Source organism: Excalfactoria chinensis, chromosome 10, assembly GCF_039878825.1.
Source record: "Excalfactoria chinensis isolate bCotChi1 chromosome 10, bCotChi1.hap2, whole genome shotgun sequence".
Lineage (NCBI taxonomy): Eukaryota > Metazoa > Chordata > Aves > Galliformes > Phasianidae > Excalfactoria > Excalfactoria chinensis.
The window spans coordinates 2,324,098-2,345,482 of NC_092834.1; the positions used below are offsets into that span (position 1 = coordinate 2,324,098).

The following is a 21,385-nucleotide window of genomic DNA, read 5'->3' on the forward strand; positions in this document are numbered from 1 at the left end:
CTTTTCTAGGAATTCACGGCTTGTGCCTTGGGCTGTGCAGAGCTTTTGCCTAGAGCAGCCCTGCTGCTTGGAGAGACAAAACAAAGCTGGGGGCTGGGACAGAAATCTCAAACCCCAAGTTTTAAATAGCAGCACTGCGGAAGCTTTTAGTACTCCGAAACAGACTGCATGGTGCAGATGTGTTCAGTGACCTGTTTTGTTCAGGCAGTGAAAGATGTCTTGAAACTGCAGCTCCCTTTTCCTTTGGTTCTAACGATGTTCCCTCTTGACCTGAAATTATTTCAGTGGCAATGGAGACAAAAACTCAGGTTGGTTTTGCTCTCTGATGTTTGTCAGACGGCACTGAGCAGAGGTTTTCCTGGTTAGCTGAGTACTGTTCTTGGGATCTCTTCAAACCAAACCAAACCCAGGTCTGGTGCTGCAGGAGGTCGGGGCTCTGACCTGCGTGGCAATGAGGTCCCTGAACCTTCCACAGTTTGAAGTAACTCCTTCTTGTCCCTGTCCTGCCCATAGTTGTCCTGCTGCAGCTGGATGTGATGGCTGTTAGGCTGAAAGCATCTGCAGGTATGAGTGATGTGCATAGCAAGTGCAATAGAGCAGAGCAAAGCCCTGACCGGTGCAGTCAGCTCTTTTTGCTGGTGTTTGTGCAGGGCTGGAGTGCAGCTCTGTGTGTCCAGCCATTGCCCCAGCTGGGGGGGCCACAGACACTCCTCGGTCTCTGCTTCCATCTGCTGGTCAAGCACAGGCTCCTGCTCTCCCTTGGCGATTCTACTCGCTGCATTTAATACTCATCGTACTACAGATGGAAGTTCATTTCACGTCTGTATGGGCTGAAAGAAAATCACAGTGATACCAGCTCTCTCTAGTAAGACTTGTGCACTGAGCGGATGGCAGCAAGGCTGGAGATGTGCTGAGCACAACATGTTGGGTGCTGCAGTGTGCGGTCACAGCAGCCACAGAAGGAAAGTTCATTAGAAACAGGGCAAGGAGGGCACGGTGCTTTCCTTGGATATCTCCCTCAGTGTCTGGCAGTTGGAGATGTAGGACATCCTGGGCTGGGGACTGCAGTGAGTGTTTTGGGTTTAACCATCCTGGTATACCTGAACCTCATTGTTTAAAACCCTGCAGCATCCTGAGTGAGCTTAACTGCAGGCTGTGCAAAAAGCTGCTATATCTGTGTTGGACCTGCTGCCCACAGCTTTCTCTGCTCCATCCTGGGAGCACCTGGAGCAAGACCAGGAGCTCCTCATGCTACGTGACTCCTCTGCAGTTATTTCTCCCTTCCTGAGGACAACAACCACAGTGTCCCTCAGAGCTGAATGTTTCTGGGAGAGCTGGGAAAAGAACCTTGTTGCTGTCGAAGGTCATGAACAGTCTGGTCTTCTCAAGCATGCTCCAATTGTTTTCATCTGACAACAGAAATCTGGTCGTTGCAAAGGCATTTCCTTAACCTTCCCTTAACCTCTCAGTAGTGGTAGACACAGAAGGTTCATTTCAAGCAAAAAATCCCCATCCCTTTCTCAAGAAATTGTGCAATGAAGCCTATAAATCTTCATGTAAACGTTGCTTGATTGTACGTGTTGGCCACTTGTCTTTGCACCTATCAGCTAAATAGCGTGCTCTCCTCCAGATGCGGAGTGAGTGAGTCAGTCTCTGTGCCTGAGGTGAAGGCCTGGGCACTGAGTCTTGACCTCTTTTTGTTTCAGTTCACAACATGTCTGGGCATCAGAATTTCTTTAGCCAGGATGTTAGATTCTTTCTGAACTGTCAAAGTGCCTTGGCAGAAGATACGCTGTGTCCTGAGCTGTAGCTGTGCTCGAGGATAGCAGTGTCTTGGAATCAGAGGTTGGAAAAGACCTTGAAGATGGTGAAGTTTAACCATCAACCCATCAGCACTATCCCTGCTAAACCGTGTCCCTGAGCGCCATCTGATTAACAAACAAATTAGCAAGAGTTGATGAAGGTTCTGGGCTGAAACTCTTTTTATGTTCTGTGTTGAAAATCCTGATACTAACTTCTATTGGGGTTGATATGATGAGAATAAATCTTCAGGGCACCTCTGTGTTCATTTCCTAAGGAAAAACAGTGCTGTCATGTAAAAACAAGACTTGTTTTTCTCCTCCAGCTGGGCATGAGACAACACACGTGAGACAGCAGGGGAGCACGGCTGGGTCTGGTGTTCTGTGCTTCTCTAGACACTTCTCCATTGGGAAGAACAGCCTTTTCTTTTTGTTTTTGGCATTAGGTTCCCAGCCAGCAGGAGGAGATGTCGCCATCATTGCTGCTCCGGAGAACACCACGGTGGTGGCAGGCGAGAGCGTGGTGATGGAGTGCATGGCAGCTGCTGATCCCACCCCGTTTGTCTCCTGGATACGGCAGGGTGAGTGCAAGGGATGGAATGCAGCCTCTGTCTGCAGGAGGAACCTGGGCACTCGTTTTCAGAACTTACTGGAAGGCAGACAAGTCAGTGGGAAAAGATGAGGGTCTTTCACATTGCTGCCTGATGATGCAGGTGTTGTCCTGTAGGATGTCCACAATAACTGAAATTACTGATTAAATCTAGAAGGTTACAAGGCATGCAGTTTACCTCCTATCTGTTTGACCTGTGAAATATATGAAGTTTTGTTTTCTGGATGCCTTTGGATCTAAACTGGTCATACTCATTGTAGGAGCTTGAGCAGTAGTAAAGGTCATGAGATGGGGTCGGGTCTCTGCCACTCCTCCAGTGACTCAGTTTAGTGGGGACTCTGGAATCTGCCATTGCCTTGGAGAAAGAACTTGTATTATCTTGCAGGATTATAAAACAGGGTAAGAGCTGTTAATCATTGGAGTTGCTGGGAGCTGGGAGTGTTGCTGGGAAGGTTTTGTTCTAAAATCCTACAGTGTTCACATTACTGGCTTTTGTTTTTTTCTGGTTTTGTTTTCCCCGGCATAATGGGAGGACCGAGAAGATGCTCAGATCTCATTAGAGGTGTACAAATGAGCCAGACTGGCATACGTTACCCAGGGCTGACAGCCTGAGTCACGAGTGTCACTTCAGCAGTGTCACATCGTCCGACGCTTCAGAGGCTCTGACCGAGGCCATTTGCAGCTCAGGGATTGATTCTCTCCCAGAAAAGGCTCTCAGTCATTTTCACAGATCTGACTTGTGATTTAAGACTCCTTTCCCCTGTAACCATTCATTGTGGTTGGTCTTCAGCCCAGACTTGTCCACAGGCAGTGATTTTTAGTGTACACAAATATTTCCTCTTCCCTTCAAAAAAGGAGCAAAATCAGCCTCACGGGACACAACTTGGGAAATCAAATCAGCGAGGATGACGTGTTCTGGCAGCAACGTTTCTGTTTCATCCTGTGCACTTCACAATTAGAAATAACCGTTTTTCCCATGCTGCACCACTTGTTGCTATACTGAATAGTGCTGATGCTCAGAGCAGATATTATCAGAGCTAATTATTGCTATGATTTATTTTTTTTAATTGAGAAGAAAGGGGAAGGGATCGAGCCCTGGGCAACCTGATTTAGCTGTGCACGTCCCTGTTCATTGCAGTGAAGCTGGACTAGATGAACTTTAAAGGTCCCTTCCAACTCTAAGGATTCTGATTCTATGAATCGGTTGGTGAAGCAGTTCCATGCATGCATTCAGGTGCTTCCTCGCTATTTTCAAGTGTTTGCTTGCTCCCCTCTGCTTTCCAGCACAGACTCTTCAGGTTGGAAAGGATAGGTTAATTGTAATAGCAGTTCTGTGTTACGCAGAGCACACAGCAGTAAGGAACAGGTTGGGTTGCTGGAGGATTAGTCATGTGGGTAACACAGGATTGTATCTCCAAGTTGTCAGTTTGGCTCTTGCCAGCCCTGGTGGGGTCAGCTAATTGCTACCATCTGGAGTCGGATTTTCAGCCATTCCTGTGCGAGTGGGGTGTGCTGATTCTCTCCTCCTGTGAGTACGCAGCCACTGAACTGTGAGGCCACCTGAAGCTCCCTGAAATAAATGGAGGGGGCAGAGAATCTGATCTCAGCTGTGTTCCCTGCTGATGGTGCTAAGCAGGCACAGCTGCTCCGGTTCAGCTGAGTCTGTGAGGGCAGAGGAATGATGTAGGTTTTGCTGCTTGAGGTGCACATTTATCTGCAGCTGGAGAGGGATGAGACGTAATGTTTGCAGATACAAACTATCTAGCTCTCTCAACCCAGTACCTCCTGCCAGAGCTGGCGGTGGGTTCCCAGTTGCCCAGCTGTGCCTCTCCTTGACCATGCTGTGTTTGTCCAAATTCGAGCCCCTGGATGGACCCTCAAGACGTTTCCTTCTTCCCCACAAGCTGTCCTGCCTAAATTTGGGTTCACTTCCAGGACCCAGAAGATGGAAGATCCCCAAGTCATTTGCAGTTCAGTATTCTCTGACATTTGCATTAACGTGTGAGGAGAGATGTACATTTCTGTATGTGGGTCAGCAAGGAGATCCAGCAATTTTTCCAAAGGGTGTGCTGGCTTAGCATTCCCTCAAATGTGCTGTTCCTAGGGAATCTCATTCCAGGTTCACTCTTCACACTACAGACTATTTTGATTTGAAACGAGACTTTTTGATTATTGCTAAACTAAACCTTGAGGCAGTTTTGACTGGGGCTGACTGATGCTCAACCATGTGCTGAGGAGCAGCCCAACAGTAATGTTCCTCTGGGCTGGGTCTGGGATTTGGGGTCTCTGTTTAGAGCTTCCTCCCATATTTGTGCTTGTTTCTTCCTGCAGATGGAAAGCCCGTTTCCACAGATGTGATTGTGCTGGGTCGGACAAACCTCCTCATTCCTTCCAGCCAGCCCCATCACTCTGGAGTCTACGTTTGCCGCGCTAACAAACCCCAGACCAGGCAGTTTGTTACAGCCGCGGCTGAGCTCCGGGTTCTGGGTGAGTGGAGAGCAGAGTAATTGCTGCAGAGAGAAATGCTGCCGGGTAGCTGTGGATTACCTGGTCTGGCATCCGGAGCCTTCCATGAGGTTGTGTTTGTGATCCCTGCTGGGGAAAAAGTGAAGAAGGGAGCCAGGTTAGAGTCAGAAGGCCCTGTGCTGGGAGAGCTCTCAGTGGGAATGTAACCTTTTTAATTCGGGGTTTAGTTCCTTGTATTTACTGAACTATTTTATGCCTCATTCCTGTTCTCCAGGGTTTCCCTGTGGAAATCTGTATCAGCAATTAACTTTCAGTATTGTGGAATCCAGGAGGGAGAACAGCCTAGGATCAGGGAATGCAGCGCATGATTGATACGGAATTTATTTTTCCTTTTGGATAGAATCTAAATTAAGCCTCTAGAGTCTGCCTGGCAAATCCTATCTTGTAAGCAAAGCTGCTACTGAATAAAACATAGCAGTGAGGGGGGAGGAGAAGGGATTTTCTCTGCTATCTTTCCCTCCTCCTTACTGCATTAATTTGTCCTCTCTCCTCCCAGCTACGCCCAGCATCTCCCAGGCTCCTGAAACCATCTCACGCACCCGAGCCAGCACAGCTCGATTCGTCTGCAAGGCAGAGGGTGAGCCAGCCCCTACCATTCACTGGCTGAAGAACGGTGAGCCCATCCTCTCCAATGGACGGGTGAAGGTGCAGAGCAGCGGCAGCTTGGTGATCAATCAGATCGGGTTGGAGGATGCTGGCTACTACCAGTGCGTGGCTGAGAACAGCCTGGGCATGGCGTGCGCCACTGCCAAGCTCTCCGTGATTGTGCGGGAGGGTTTGCCCAGCGCTCCCAAGAAGGTCTCAGCTGTGTCCCTCTCCAGCACCACAGTCTTAGTGTCCTGGGAGCGGCCAGAGTACAACAGCGAGCAGATCATTGGCTTCTCGTTACATTACCAGCGGGCTGTGGGTAGGTGTTACCTGTCTGTGCAACCGGTCAGTGGCTGCTAGGATGTGGTGATAAAGGATGAAGGTCTGTCCCCGTTCTGGGAACAGAAGATCCTTCCAAAATCAACAGGAGACCCACCTTGCACTTAGTATTGGGCATTTCATAATGGCAGGAGTTCCCCTGGGTTGTTCTTATCACTCTCTCAGCAGGACTGTGCTTAAGGCAAAGAACTGGATGTGTTAGTTTGGATAGTTCAGGCTGCTGTAGCCCAGTGATTGCAACACCTCTTCAACCACTCCCGTACTCCCATTTCTCTTCCAACAGGGCTGGAAGAGCTTTAGTGCATCCAGATGCTTTGGAAACTACCCAAACTATCTCCTTTTCTCCCCTTTCTGGAAGCAGTTGCAGTGGCAGCTAGGCTTTTTTTCTGAAAACTTGGTTCTGTAACTAAGGGAACTAATTAAAGCTAGAAGGCCTCTGCTTCCAGCTCCTGGCACCTTGCAGTGTCCTGGCAGTTCACTGACCTGCTGATCGGTGTTTCCTTGACTCCAGGAACAGATAACGTGGAGTACCAGTTTGCCGTCAATAATGATACCACTGAGCTGCAAGTCAAGGACCTGGAACCCAACACCAACTATGTCTTCTATGTGGTCGCATATTCTCAGCTTGGAGCCAGCCGGACATCCTCTTCCATAATAGTTCAGACCTTGGAGGACGGTGCGTTGAATTAGATGGGTACTAGTGTCTAAAAGATATTCTTTCCTGTTTCATGGTGAGTATTGAAGATGGTGTAGAGAATAGTATCAGCTTCTGGAAGCCTACACCTATGCTTCTATACTTTTTGTTATAAATCCTTTGTAGAAATAAACAAACCTGCCCTGATCTGATCATTGGCTTGAGTGATGCTGAGCATGCAAGTGACCTTGTTGACAATGGGACTCATTGCAGTCAGATCCTCTGGACTTTCACTGACCTGATGTGGTATTGCTCCAAACTTGCTGCTAGGCCAGACATGATTTCAGCTCTAAAGAAAGATGTCCATTGCAGTTTGTAGAGCTGAGAGCGGCACTGAAGTTGAATCCCTTAAGAATCTGTAGTTTGTGTTGACTTTGCCACTTATCACATAGCATTTTTTTTGAGCAGTGAAGGCAGAGTGCCAGAAGGACTGCTGCCCAACAGAGGAGGGCATGTGCAGCTCACAACAGACTGCAGGACAGAGACAGAAGCAGTGTTTTTGGCAGCCCTCGCGCAAGCCCCTGCTATGCTGCGGGGTGCATTGTGTGCTTTGATGCTCCTGATGTAGGGCACTGCGTGGTCTAACATGTATGTGTCTGAAGCTTGAGAAGCTGAGTTGAAAGCATGAAAGCTGCCTGCAGCACAGAGCTGTGATTTTCAGGGAGATGGGATCACCAAGCTGAAGCCTGGTGTCTTTAGTGTCCATTAGTGTCTCTTTGATGCTCCGTGGTACTGTATAGGCAGATTAACCAGTCTGTTAGCCAGCCTGGTTTGTAGTGAACACAGGGTCACTTAGATGTGGCAGCACAGTGGGTTTGGTCAGCAGGCTCTGAGCAGCCCACCTTCCTTCCTCCTCAGAAAGCTCCTTCTGGTTCTCTGAGCTATTGGAGAACTGTAGGATGTTGGGTAGCCCCCATGACAGCTTGTCACCAGCAGCAGTGCCAGGCAGTGGCCTCCAGCCAACTGAGATGTGTCAAGGTCTTGCCACTGCCTTTGCTGACTTTCTTTTGCATTTTCGCAGTTCCTAGTGCTGCTCCTCAGCTGTCCTTGTCAAGCATGACTCCTGGTGACATCCGTGTGACGTGGTTGCCTCTTCCTCCGGAGCTGAGTAACGGCAAGATAACCAAGTACAAGATTGACTACTGTACTATCAAGGAAGGTGAGGAAAATGGTGTTTGAAGGGAGGAAGGTTATCTTTTGCTCCAGCAGCTTCAACAACATGGCTTGCTGAGAGGAAGAGGTACAGGACTGAAAACGGAGGGACCCATTTTTGCCAGGAGCAGAACAGCCCTCCCTTATCTGGGCTCTGCTAGTCTGCGAGCTCTGAGGTGCTTTTTTCTGTGGTTGTGGAGGAATCAGTGCGCCCAGGGGATGGTGTGTGTTTGTGCTGCCCCATGAATGCTTGCATAAACAACCCTTTGGTGTGCTTTGTAGTTTGGAAGAAGAGCTTTATGCTGGTTGGTAAAGAAGGGTGAATGCATTTGGTTCCTTTAAAACCAAGTCTACTCAGTGGTCTGCATGTAGGTATCCTGGCAAGGTTGTGTTGCTCTGATGCTGAGTTTTTCTGGCTTTAGTTATATAGTCAGCCACTCTAAGAAGCCTTCAGCAGGGATGGTAACATTTCCATGTGCTGAATGCAGTTGTTCTGATTCCATGTGTGCTTGCTTTGCAAATCCTTCTGGGTATTCACTTTTAAAATCATCAAAACTCTGCAGCTTCCACTTCCCGAGGTCATGTTTCTTCCTAAGAGAATGATGAGAAACGTGATGAAGTGCTGGACATGTTCCTGTGTGTTTGATCTGAATTAGTCTGCAGTGTGACTCCTGGCTCTCGTGCTTTTGTTTTGCTTTTATTTTTTGCCTTGAGCCTGCATGCACCTCTGTGGGATCATGAAACCTTGGACGTTTGCAGCCCAGGGTTCAAGCCCAGCAATACGCTGCTACATAGCAGGACAGCGCTCTCAGCTGAGTTTAGGTCAAGTGCAGCTGCAAAGCAGGACCTGTGCATTCACCAACAGTCAAGATGAATCCTAGCAGGACCAATTAGTTGTTAACAGCTAAAATCCCAGGTCACTCTCAGTTTAAATTTCCCGTTATCTCCCTTATGAATTTGGGTAAGCTGAAAATGGAGCAATCAAACCTCAGTGTAGCATTGGCAAAGTTGTGAATTTTGCAGAAGGAAGGCTGCTGGATGGTTCCTCTTCAAATTAAGGTGACGATTTAAGTACAGCAGTGAGTGCCATCAGCTCCCATCAGCTTGTGCTCACGTTCTGCTCTTGTGTCAGCAGCAGCAAGGTTTCTGACAGCTGCCTTCAGGCAGGCTCAGTGGTGCTGAAGGCACCCTGCAGTTCTGAATGTGACAAAGGGGTTGTCAGTCCAGATATCAGCTCTGCCCAGCCTTCAGATCTCGGTTTTCCTGGTGGCAAATGGGCATGTAGACCATGTGATTGTTGCTGGGTTTGTTTCTGCACGTTGACTGGATAAACCCTTTTTCATTGGCATTACCTTTGTTCCAGCAGATCAGGTTAACTCCATTGAAGTGGGTGGAAACGAGACGCAGATCACTCTGTACTCGCTGCATCCCAACAAAGTGTACAAAGTGCGCATTGCAGCCAGCACCAGCGTGGGCTATGGGGCCCCGTCGGAGTGGACCCAGCATCGCACTCCTGACAGGGACAACCAGACACATGGTAGGAGACTGGCTGTTGCTTGGAGCTGGGGAGTTCAGGGTGTTATTTCTCAGATGGGGAACTTGAGGCATAACTAGAAATGTTTGCGTTCATTAGGGAATTCTAACTATTGGTTTTGATTAGAACAGAGCACCTGCCTTTGACTTTCTGTTGAGCAGCCCCTGCATGTCTTGGGTAGTGGGTCTCTCCTCCTTCCATATGCAGTTGGTAATGGAGATAACTGAATGTTTTTTCTCTTGTTCTTCTAGTTCCATTTGCACCAACAGAATTAAAAGTCCGAGCGAAGATGGAATCTCTCCTGATTACATGGCAACCCCCAGCCAACCATGCCCAGATATCAGGCTACAAACTCTACTACCGGGAGGTGGGCCAGGAGGAGTCCAGTGATGAAAGCCCTCTGGATGGTGCTGAAGATGAGAGCTGGGACGTAGGACCCATAAAGCTGAAGAAGAAAGTGAAGCAGTATGAACTGACTCGACTAGGTGAGCTGGTTACACCTTAGCAGTAGGTGTGGAAACCAAGGGTCTGACTTTCACACTTGATAGCAGCCCCAGGATTCTCTCCTTGCCTACAGGTGTGTAGGTCCATGACTGACCGTATGAGCTGAGCACCCTTCCTGAATTTGTTTCTAAGAGCACCCAAAATAAGTTGTGGGACAAATTTGTGGGACATATTCTAAGCAGAGAATAAAAGAAACTGATGAAACCAGATGGTATTTTTAACTAGAGAGTATACCAGTATACATAATGTGTACTAATGAAGGGATATGAATCAATGATAGTTGATCATGTCAATATGAGAACGCTTAGATTAAAATCTCCAATCAGGGCAGTGATCTCTTTGGCTATATACTTCTAAGAAGCTTCACAATTGCGTGCTTTTTGAAATGTCTCTATGCTAAAATGCAGATAAGGGTTAATTCACAGCATACTAATTTTGGGTCAGTATTGTCCTCCACCTCTCCTAAAGGAAAAGAGACAGGAAAATGTCTGTGGCTGGAGAACAAGTCAGCATAGCAGTCAGGTTTACCTGCTGGGCTGACTGCCTTTGTTTTTTTTTTTCCCCATAAGATGTTCCATTTTAACATCGCACTGTCCTAATTAATTGACTTGCTGATTGATACAGGATGCAGAGTGAAAAAGAATCACACCAGATGCATCTTTAAAGCAATGTTCTGCTTCTTAAGAGTTCTTCCATCGCCCACTTCATGCTTCATCTGTGCCTGTTGCTGAAACTAGGGGGCGAGTGTCTAGCATATGTATGATGCATGGCACAAAGGTCAGCCTGCAGCACCTGGAAGAACAGCTTGTGTCATCACTGAGCAGGTTTCCAGCACTCCAGTCATGTAGCAGCCATCCTGCCACAGAGAGAGTGTTAACAGTTACGAGTTTCTCTGAAGAATTTAGGTCTGTAATTATTGCACTGAGGAAACCACATGCGAACATCCTCACGTGCTGCTCTAACCACTGGCAAATCAGTGAGCAGAGGGACTTGGGAGTGGGCTGAATTGGTTCCAAATGCTCTGGCATGGCGATGCTGAGAAGGCTGCTTGTTCTTCTGTAATTACTTCCTTAAATTTGGGCATCCGTCAAGACCTAATGGTTTCCTTATGATTTGGCTGTTGTGTATCAGCATTGTATCAGGAAGAAAGTCTTGGGTTTCTTCCAGCATGGATGTTCTATTTTCTCCCCCTGAGCTGCTGAATGATGCCCTCATGCATGTGTACAGTACAGAAAGGGGTCAGAGTCTGTGCTGTGAAAGACAGGGTCTGGGCATGGAGTAGGGAGGAGTAGTGGTTGGGATTTGGAAGGATTTAGGCACAGAGCTCCCAATGGCAGGTAGTTATATCTGCTTTGGGGATCCTGCAGGCAGAGCAGGTACGGTCTCAGGACAGACTGGCAGACTTGACACAGTTTACACTGTTGTATGTGGCTGATGGGAATCAGCCAAGGGGGCTTCCCAGCACATGGATGTCCACGTGGGAATCACAGCAATGGAAACTTCCCCTAAAATCCCTCAGAGTAAAAGTTAAAAAGGTGGGGGGTGAGGGAGAGTGTTAAGAAGTAACGTTGTGTCCTGGGAATCTCTCTTGATATCAGGGCAGGTTGCTGACGGTGCTGTCTGGTGGAGGGGAGATTTGCCCAGTCTGGCCCTGTGGGGATGGGCTGCTGAAGAAGTGTGGTGGCTGAAACTGCAGTTTGAAACAAGAGCTTGTTTCATTCTCTGGCTGGCTGCTCTTGCTAATAAATTGGTGCCACTTGTCTCCACCACCTCTTCTCTGTCTTGCAGGCTTCCTCTTCCTCATCCTTTCTCCCCCCCCCAGCATTTGGCTTCTTGATTTTGGTTATGTCCCAGCTCTCTCTCTCTATTTGAGCTGTCTGAAACAAGATATTTTCTCTTATGCTGTTGTTAAACCCTGGAGGAAATCATATCTCCTTGGAGTGATATCACTAAGGCCTCTCATTGTATCTTCTCTGGAGAGATATGCTGAGATCCTGTCAGAGAGGTGGGCAGCTGTTCAGAAGAACAGAAGAAGCAATTTCATGATTCCCTGAGACCCAGAGGAAGCTGTGCTGGATCAGTAGGGTAACATCACTGAGAGGTTCTCACCAACTTCTATCTGTGTTCTGCAGTCAGTCTTTGTAATGGTGTGTTACGACCAGGGCCGTCACTGACGTGAAAAATAAACAGTAAGCATCTGATCCTGTCTTCCACATTCCTGTGAAGGAAGAGTGCATTCCTCTGCCAGTGGCTCCCAGGAGATCAGGGTGTTTTCCCACTCAGGGGAAGGTATGGCATCTGGCCTACATGAACACCTTGAAAAATCAAATGAAACAGCATATTTAGCATGCTGAATATATTACACAGTCATCCAGATTAGTGATTTGAAATGATCTGGATTAGATTATTCTGCTTATATTTAATGTATGATGGAATGTAGTGAAATACATCTGTTTTCATGCTGCCTACTAGCTTCTTGACAGCTTGATAGAGCTTTGCATCTGCCAGTTCTAAGAGCTTGAACATCTGGGGGCCTGTGTATAAAAATTGAAGCCAAACCTCTGACTGAGAAACCCAAAATACCCCTCTTTGCAGAATATGAACTGCTTGATCATGTAGCAGAGTTGCTCTGGCTTCGTGTGTGTCTGCTGTATTGATCCTACCCAAGGATGGAGACAGGACTTCTCCTTCACTTCACTCCCTGACAGGAGCTGCCCACAGCTGCATCACATCTGCATGCTCTTCCTCTTCATTTTGGATCTCATCATCTGTGATGAGCTGATGTCCCACTGAAGCCCAGCCAGATGCTCAAGCTGGCAGGAGATGGGCTGTGGGTTCTTGGTTCCATCAAGTCTATGCTCCCAACTGTTAAAAAGTCAACTCCCTTTTGGCTTTTCCTCCTCGTGTGGGTTTGAAGTGTTTTCCTATGAGTGTGAAATGCAGATCAGATTGCTTTGGAGGCAGACAGAACTCTGTTTGCCTTTGAGATTCTTTCAGGGAGAAAAATGTGGCTGAACTGTTTTTATATTCTGAGCGTGAACATGTGTTGTGGAGCAGTGAGAGCCTTTGGTAATTGGTACCATTAGCCTCTGGGAGCATAATGAGTGCAGTGATAATAAAATTGGCATCAATAAGAAGGGGTTTGTTCTGCGTATGTTGTCTGGCAAAGGGAGCAGTGATCCATCAGGGCAGGGAACGAACAGGCACATCCCAAATTAACAAACTTCATTAACATGCTTCAGCTAAAGATAGTCCAGAGTGCTCTTTCTGTGCTCCTTGATGGGCTGAAGGGAGGAGCTGCCGAGTATCATTTGACAATTCTGGAGGTCCCAATCTGTTTTCTCAATTGAATGTCTCCATGAAAAAAAGCCCTTGGATGTTGCTTAGCACGGCAAAGTGACTTCAGTGATGGTCAGCTTAAGGACTTCCAGAGAGCAAGTTCCTCCCAGCAGTGAGTAAATTGGGACCGTAGAAACAAGAAGTGTGTTTTGAAGAGAGGAAGTGATGTTCTTGCTCCAAGAATAAACAATACAACACATCCACTTCCACAGGGGATCTGTTAGCTTGAAGGGGAGAAAGATGAGACCCTGAGATGATGTGCTACAGGCTGTGACGCTGGTTAGCCCCCTCGATGGCTGCAGAAAGTCAATTTGCTGCTGGTCACTTCTGTAGAAAGGGATTAGGGAGCTCAGGAGTGGCTGTGATAATGCATGCTCCAATTGTGAAACAGTATTTGAGTGTGAAAAGCCTGCAAGGGGAAGTGTGTCCTGATCTGTTTTAGCTAATTCAGCTCTGTCAGAGCTGCTTTCTTGAGTCAGGTTTAAGAGAACATGTCTAAACGAGGAGAGCTGCTGACAAACATAACCCCAGTCAAACCCTGACTGATTCTTTTTCTAGCTCCTGGGAAGCTCTATGAGGTGAAGCTGGTGGCGTTCAATAAGCATGAAGATGGTTATGCAGCAGTTTGGAAGGGCAAAACAGAAAAGGCTCCTGCAACAGCAGTAGGTAAGGAATGCCCTCTGTTTGTTGTCTATCTCTTCTGTTTGGAACGTGGCTTCAAAAGAAAGGTAAAGTTACAGAATAACTTCAAGAGGGACATTAGCAGAACAAGAGAAGACTCTCATAAAGGAGCTCCCTTGGGCAGTCATTGCAGTTGGATTGGAGGAATTATCCGGAGAAGGAGATAAAGGATCAAATTATCCCCTTTCTCATTGGGGTTGTTCCTGTGTTCCTGTATTGTTAAATAGCCTTTGTGGTCTTCTCTCTGGCCCCATTATTAGCTGAGGGATGGTTGTGGAAATGTCAGGTATGCCTGGATGTCATCTCTTACACGGTAAAGATTAAAGAACATGAGTGAGTAGGATACCACTTTTCTCACAGCATTACATTGGAATTAAAAGCTCTGAGGACCCAGACTCCATTTGTAGCTCTGCCAGTCTGTTGTGGGGTGTTGAAGAGCCTTGGCTTCTCCTTATCTGATGTGGGCCTGTTGAGTGGGTGCCCTTGGGGCTGACCTCCTGTGCACCACAGTAGTACAGCACAGGCAGGGTGTGTGGATCCTCACTGGGACTTTTTCCACCCATAAAGAAAAGCATGGATGGGCTGTATACACAGGTTAAGCATGATTATGCCGGAGGCATCTTTGCGCAGGCTTCACAACCTTGGCATATTTTTTTCCCTGTTTTCTGTCCATGTCCCTTACCTCGCTGTCATTTATGTTCCCACGTATCTTTTCTCTTTACATCTTGCACCACCATAGATCCCCCTGTGCAGAAGGGTCCTCCGCTGCCTCCAGTCCAAGTCTATGCAGAGTCCAACAGCTCGACTTCTATATGGCTCAGATGGAAAAAACCTGATTTCACCACAGTCAAGATTGTCAACTACACCGTGCGCTTCAGCCCTTGGGGCCTGAAAAACGCCTCTCTTGTTACATACTACACAAGGTAAGGGGTATATTGAGGATTCATCTGCCATATATTACTCATATCTGGAATAAATACAAGGAGGGAGGAATCTGTAGGGAAGTCACAATGCTGAGCAAAATTCTAGGTGTTTGAGATGCTGGAAATGTCTGCTTTGGTCACAGACACATTCAGAGCTGCTGAAATGTGGCTCTGGGACTTCCACAGTGAGAATTTATCCATTCATTTGGTAAAGGTACTGGGATGGCCCTTCGTACCATCTAATATTCATGGTCTCATGAATGCCTCCTATTTTGGCAGCTCGGATGAAGACATTCTCATTAGCGGGTTGAAGCCCTACACCAGATACGAGTTTGCTGTGCAGTCCAATGGTGTTGGTATTGACGGGCCCTTTGGCAGCGTGGTGGAGCGATTCACCCTTCCTGACCGTGAGTATTTATGGAAATCAAATTCCTTCCTTCCTGGATTTCTGTTGAAGTACAAGTAGAGCTTTAGGGGGAGATGGGGATCAAAGAAAGGAGGGTGTGTGTGCTCATTTTTTCAGAGGTACTCAGCACTGCACAACCTCAAACTGAGCAGTATCAGCGCTGTTGTGTTTCCCTTGGCTGTTTGGCCACAGGTCCTGCCCTGTGCTGGGCTCAGGAGTCTTCCCTCCGCACTCTACATAGCTTGTTGGGCTGAGAGGCCTAGTCACCTGGCTCACACCTTGTTTTATGCAAACAAAGATGACTATGACACTACTAAAAGGGATTCATAGAAGGCACAGAACATTCAAATGCTCTGCTTCTCACTTCTGCTGTTCACACTGGGTCTCTGCTTGCATCTACCAGGTCCCTCGACCCCTCCATCTGACCTGCGGCTGCACCCCCTCAACCCCTATGCAGTCCAGGTGCACTGGTGTCCCCCTGCTGAGCCCAACGGCATCATTGTGGAGTACCTCATCCTGTACAATGCCAACAACACGCAGCCTGATGACATGTGGACCTTGCTGACACGAGAAGGTGAGCCTTCCTGAGGTACTGGCACACAGGCAAACACTTAATACAGAGTTCTGCTGCTGCTTTGCTCTAGCCATATGAATATGATTGAAACTGCACATTTTGAACCTATTTTGGCTTGGTTTTTGATCAGGAAATATCTTCAGCACTGAGGTGCATGGCCTGGAAAGTGATACAAGATACTTCTTCAAGATGGGAGCAAAGACGGTCGTGGGATCTGGTCCCTACTCAAACGTGAAGGATGTGCACACCCTCCGGGAGAAGCTCTCTGGTACAAATTTCCCCTTTGTCCCAGCTCAGGATGCAAGTTGCACTGCTGCAAACCACGGTTCTTTTTGCCAGCGAATTGCCTAATGTCACTCTGTAGAACGTAGGATGTGACTGTGGACAGACCAGTGAAGAGGATCACAGTAGTCCCCATGTCCCATCTCTGTAGGCCCCATGTGGCTGCAGAACCCATCCAACAATAGAATTTGATCTCTTTCCTCTGTCTCAGCCCTGTGGAAAATCACATGCCACCTGCATCTCACTGCCTTTATTAGGCCTGTGTAGCATGAAATGAATGAATGTGCATAGATGCTGGTTTGTTTCTAAGTGTTCTAAACTGTCACTGCCAAGTCTCTTTTTCTTTGTGTATATAGAAGCGTCACCCATTGGTTTTAGTGAAGCTGATGCTTCTCTGAACATAGGACACTTTGTGCCTTCTTTCTGCTAACAGCTGAAATGATGCATCATCTGTCCTTCCCTGCTAGATGTTCTGGATATCCACTCTGTCACGGGAATCATTGTGGGAGTCTGCCTGGGGCTGCTCTGCATACTCTTCTGCATGTGTGCCAGCTTCCGCAACAGCAAGCAGAGGTAGGTGTCACTCACCTCCGGGGGATAAAGGAGGCTGATGTGGAAGGAGACAAAATGTACTGTGAGCTTCCCTCTGTTCAGGTGAGCTGTTTGGGATGCAATGAGTGACATCAGTTAATGTAAAGACTGAGTCACGGGGCTAACTAGCTAAGTAGCATACTTAGTATCATCTCACTGATTTATTTTCTCAGTATTTTCTATTGTTAGACTAATAGATATTTTGCAGTGAAAAAAAAATCAGGAAAAGGGAAAAAGCACTATTTACCGCCTGTGTGCTTGGTCAGGTTTTGCTTTGCTTTGAGGCTGGGCAACTCTAAGGATGTTTGGAAAGGATTTGTTAGCTTTCTCTTGGGAAGATGTTGAAATATTTGATGTTTGGGGCAGAGGAACGTGAGGGTGGTTGGAGATGTCAGCTCCTGCTTGTTTCTCCGCAGGGAGGCTCTGCCAGGCCTGGATTCCCAAGCAACTGGCAACCACACTTACTACCACCGGGGCAGGCAAGGGGTGGCAGCTCCCTGTGCCACCTCAGACACACATGAGCTGGAGTCCCTCATGTCCCCACTGCCAGAGGATGCACCTGTGCCCCTCGGAGACATCACAGAACTGACAGAAGTGCACAGCCTCATCCACACGAGCCTCCCTGAAGACGCTGTCCATGGGAAGCGGAAGGTAACAACTTGTATGTGTGTGATGGCTCCCACCCCAAGCAGGAGCCTCCGTGTGGTGTTCTGCTGCTGGGAAATCCAGATCTGATTCTGTCTTAGCTCTGCAAAGTGCTGGTAGATACTGTTGTAATTAGGGTGAGAGCTGCTTTGACCACATGCCCTGTGTTTACTTGAAGAAGTACAAGAAGTAAAACCCGTTTATTTTTGTGAACATTTTATTTTGAAGAAGTCTATTCCTGCCACGCTTGGTTTGCCTGACATTGTGTTGTCTTTCACTCCTCTCTGCCCATTTCCTCTCTCAAGCTTGTCTGAAACATTTCATTCCATTAGGGAACCTTTAATTGGCCTAATTTAGTTAATCTGTTTATGTCTCTCTTTGTAACCCAGGGAGAGCATGTAAGGTAATTAGGAAGTTCAGTAAAACAAATGCATTGTGAACACATGGGATTTCTTGCTTGCACCGATAGGCTTGCATGTCACAGGAGGATACCTGGCGAGCCTGTGTTCACTGCTAGCAGTGATGCAGCTCTGGCCTTTTGGAAATGAGAGATTTCTAGCTGCTTTTGATAGTCCTGTGCACTGAAACCATGCTTACAGCCATCCCTGGGTGTTGTGTTGGATCAGCACTCAGCTGAAGGAAACAGTTTGCAGCCAAGCTGCATCCATGGATGTCAGTGGAATGTGGCTCCCTTTCTGGACCCAAGCCGAAGCGTGTGAGGAATTTCCTACAGATCTTTCGGTTAAATAAGGAGCAAATGTTTTCAGTGATGGTGACTTACCCTGAGAACAGGTCTAGCGGAGGGAAATCCCCTCCTCTGAGGGGCCTTTTTAGGGGCAGCATATCCAGGTCTCTCTTGCAGAAGGAATCCTATCTACAAAACTTTGCTGAAGGGTTTTTGAGCCTGCAAAGCAGAGGCTGGAAAGGGCAGTGCCAAGGTCCTGCCGCTCAGGGCTTAGACTGTGAGCTCAGGGCCCTGGGTTCTGTCACAGAGGCTGGAAGTGGGTGGCAGTCGGGTGATGTTCAGAGATGAGCGCTTCAGGGAGGGGGCGATTCTGGCTGTAGTTTCTCTGCCTTCCTAATTGGATGGGGAAAGTAGGAGTTAAATTTGCCAAGATTTGCTAGCAGAACAGAGGGCCTGGCTGTTGATGGATGTGGGCAGAGGAGCAGGGATCACCGAGGAGCAGCCACCCGAAGAGCAGTGCTGTCACCCGTGCTGCCCAGTGAGGATGACCTGGCAGGTGACAGAGCTGGGTGGCAGCCGGGAGCAACAGGCTGCTGTTGCTGGCAGTGGGCACTGGAGGGAGATGTGCTCCCGCACAGCAGGCCCCGCTGCCCCTTCCTGCAGGAGGTGCCCCCTGCTCCCAACCTACTAACGTGTGTATATTCAAAGCTGAGAAGTCTGAGGCTAAAGCCACCTTTCATGCTTTGGTTGTCATCTCTTTTGAGCTCTTGCGCCGTGTGCGGTTGGGGTTCTGAAAACTGAAGGCAAGGGATGTGGTAGAGCTGTAGGAAGGAAAGTCCCCACACTTCTGCTGTGACCAAGCTGTTGGCTGCAGCTGTCCAGGGCTGCACTCAGCCATTGAGCAGGCCCTATTCCTTCCTCTCTGTGCATTTCTCAGTGGTCACACTTGTCGGTGTGTATGCAAGTTCTTGTGTGACTTTCCTCTTTGAATGTCTTCCCCTTTGCAGTGAGCCCAGCCTGCTGCCCCCAGTAGCCCGCCTTATAAATGGCACTGTAGCATGCAGGCTGTGGTGCTGCAGCTCTGCTTCCCTGACAGATGGACTGAGGATGATAAAATGGCTCTGCTCCAGACATCCCTGTCACTGCTACTTGTGGGCCAAGTGATTTGGGGGTGGGGGAAGCATCTGCTTTCCATGGAAGACTTGAGCTTTTTGTTGAACGGAGCCAAACTCAAGCATTTTGGCTTGGGAAAGTTTGCTGTTGTGCTGCTTGCGGGCTGGATGGAGCCTTGCTTGCTTGCAGCCCCACTGTCTCCCTAGGGGCCTCCTGCCCACGGGACTGTGCTTCCATGGAGCATCCCTGGGACTCAGAGAGCAAAAGCTGCAATGCATCAGGAACTTGGAGCAACATGGGTTGTTTTTCATCTTCACACTGGTGATCTTCTTTGTAGAAGAAAAGTCCCGATGTTTTCTGAAAAGTCTTCCATGAGAGCTGTGCTCCTGCTGACAGCTAACAGAGATTTCCCCCTTGTGCAATGGAGAGGTCTGTTGCATTGCAACAACATGCTTTGGGGCACACACAGCTATGGGCAGGGATGCCACATGTTTGCATGGCATGGGGGTTCCCCACTCCTGCAGGCTCCTGCTGGTCAGGGACAAATCCCTTCTCTCCTCCATGACACCTTTAAATGCTGGGCACATCTCAAACACCCCCAGCCTTGTTCTGTGCAGAATTTCAAGTTAGCTTGAATAACTGTCCACGTGAAACAGGGAGGGTTTCAATATCAACATTTCCTACATGTTCATTCTCAGCTCATACATTTGCATGAAATCATTCCTTGTTGCCACAAAGGTAATATGATCTCAGCACATTTTTACTGGTTGGGGTTTCTATAAAAAGGCTAAAATGAAGAGGCTTGTTTGCTTTGATAAGGATTTAGCTGTAATGGAAACACCTCTTATTGGAAGATGTTTTTATTAGTTTCCATTCTTGCCTTTGCAGTGAACTGAAAAGGGGATTTTTCCCCCTTCAAAATGGTATCAGGCTGACAGTCCTTGCTTTCATTCTTTGGCTGTAAAAACCAAGAGACCATTTCCTTGTCTTCCTTCAACCATTCCTCGCTCTGCTTGTGTAGAAACAAGGAGTATCATTTTTTTTATGCCAAAAACTGAAAAAGCAGAAGTGTTTGGGCACTTAGGGTGGTGAAAGCAGACTGGAGTTAACTGCAGCTACCCAGCTTTACACACTAAGCTCTTAGAGAGGTTGATTATTTTTCCCCCCTCAAACACAACGTGCACGAACACCATGTGGGATATAGGCCATGTTGTGTGGCTGATGGTTTCTTCTGTTTGTTGAAAGTTGCAAAGTGGTACAAAACAAGTTTGTTCTTCATTGCAGCCAATTTCAGCCAGAGCCGAACAGGCTGTTCCCAGAGTCATCAAAACCTATGTAAACATGGCAGATTGACATTTCCGCTAACAGATGGTCCTTTGGGGATTGCAGTAGAGCTGCCTGTTTCTTTCCACGTTTTTTGGTATTCACAAGATGCCTGCAAGAAGGTTTTCAAGTTTGGTCTGTGTATGTGTATGCTTGCGATGCTCAGATCTCTCTGATGGCAAATATGCATGCAAGCATCTATAATAGGACGCACACATTTGTGTGTGTGCATATTTGTGTAGGTTGAACGCTGAAATTTCCAGGCAGAATTTGCTCAGTAACGTATGTTCCTTGGAAAAGGCACAGAAGCCCATCAGTCATTGCTGTAGCTGCAGAAAGCCTTTCAGATGGCAGGAGAAGCAAATTGAATGCATACCAAACTCATATTTAGTGATGCTCTTTAGTGTGAGCCACGTGCCATTGTTTGGTTGATTTCTTCTTGTTAGGGTTTAATGATCGTCCACTTAGAAGGGGAGCAATTAGGGAATGCTCTTGGCAATCCTTGTTGAGGACTGTGGAGACAGGAATGGCAAAGATGCCACCTCCAGCATCCGTGCCTAAATGAGTGACTGCCTGACATCCACAGCTGCGGCTCAGAAGTTGCTGTTCTGCAGGGTGCTGCCACATAACCAAGGCCCTTTGCTCACTGTTTTCTTGGGGCTGGATCCCGAGGCGATGGCAGGGCTGCTGTGACTTGGGGTTGGCACTGGGATGTAATGCTGCCCTGCCTGCCACTGGCTGTTGTAGTCAGGATGCAGCGCTCAGCTCTGTGTGACTGCTTAGCTGTGCCTTCTGCCAGCACCGACAGCATGAGGCAGCATTTGCTTCTTGCTAAATAGCTGGCTTAGGAACGCCTGGCTCACGTACAGCATCCGATCATGTATTTCTACCTAATTTCCAGCCAGATGGACCGAGGCACAGGGAGGTCAAATGACTCACACAAGGTCAGGCTGATGTCAGAAATCTCCTTGCCGTCTCAGCTGGGTCATTCTGTGCTCTCTGTTGCTGGAATTGAGCAGGCTTGTGTAAGTGGTGGCCACATATGCAGAGCAGAAACCTGTGTTTCCCCTGCCTGAC

At 47.9% G+C, this 21,385-nt stretch overlaps 1 protein-coding gene across 1 annotated transcript in view; it reads left to right on the forward strand.

Moving 5' to 3' along the window:
- Positions 1-21,385, forward strand: part of IGDCC4 (immunoglobulin superfamily DCC subclass member 4) — a 73,628-nt gene that overhangs the window by 45,392 nt on the left and 6,851 nt on the right. Inside the window, exons 5-18 of the mRNA XM_072345799.1 lie at positions 2,246-2,380; positions 4,741-4,896; positions 5,432-5,842; positions 6,374-6,538; positions 7,578-7,715; positions 9,075-9,245; positions 9,494-9,727; positions 13,644-13,751; positions 14,506-14,689; positions 14,969-15,096; positions 15,499-15,669; positions 15,800-15,937; positions 16,419-16,524; positions 16,959-17,193. Coding sequence (XP_072201900.1) covers positions 2,246-2,380; positions 4,741-4,896; positions 5,432-5,842; positions 6,374-6,538; positions 7,578-7,715; positions 9,075-9,245; positions 9,494-9,727; positions 13,644-13,751; positions 14,506-14,689; positions 14,969-15,096; positions 15,499-15,669; positions 15,800-15,937; positions 16,419-16,524; positions 16,959-17,193 — 2,480 coding nt within the window. The remainder of the gene's footprint in view (positions 1-2,245; positions 2,381-4,740; positions 4,897-5,431; positions 5,843-6,373; positions 6,539-7,577; positions 7,716-9,074; positions 9,246-9,493; positions 9,728-13,643; positions 13,752-14,505; positions 14,690-14,968; positions 15,097-15,498; positions 15,670-15,799; positions 15,938-16,418; positions 16,525-16,958; positions 17,194-21,385) is intronic.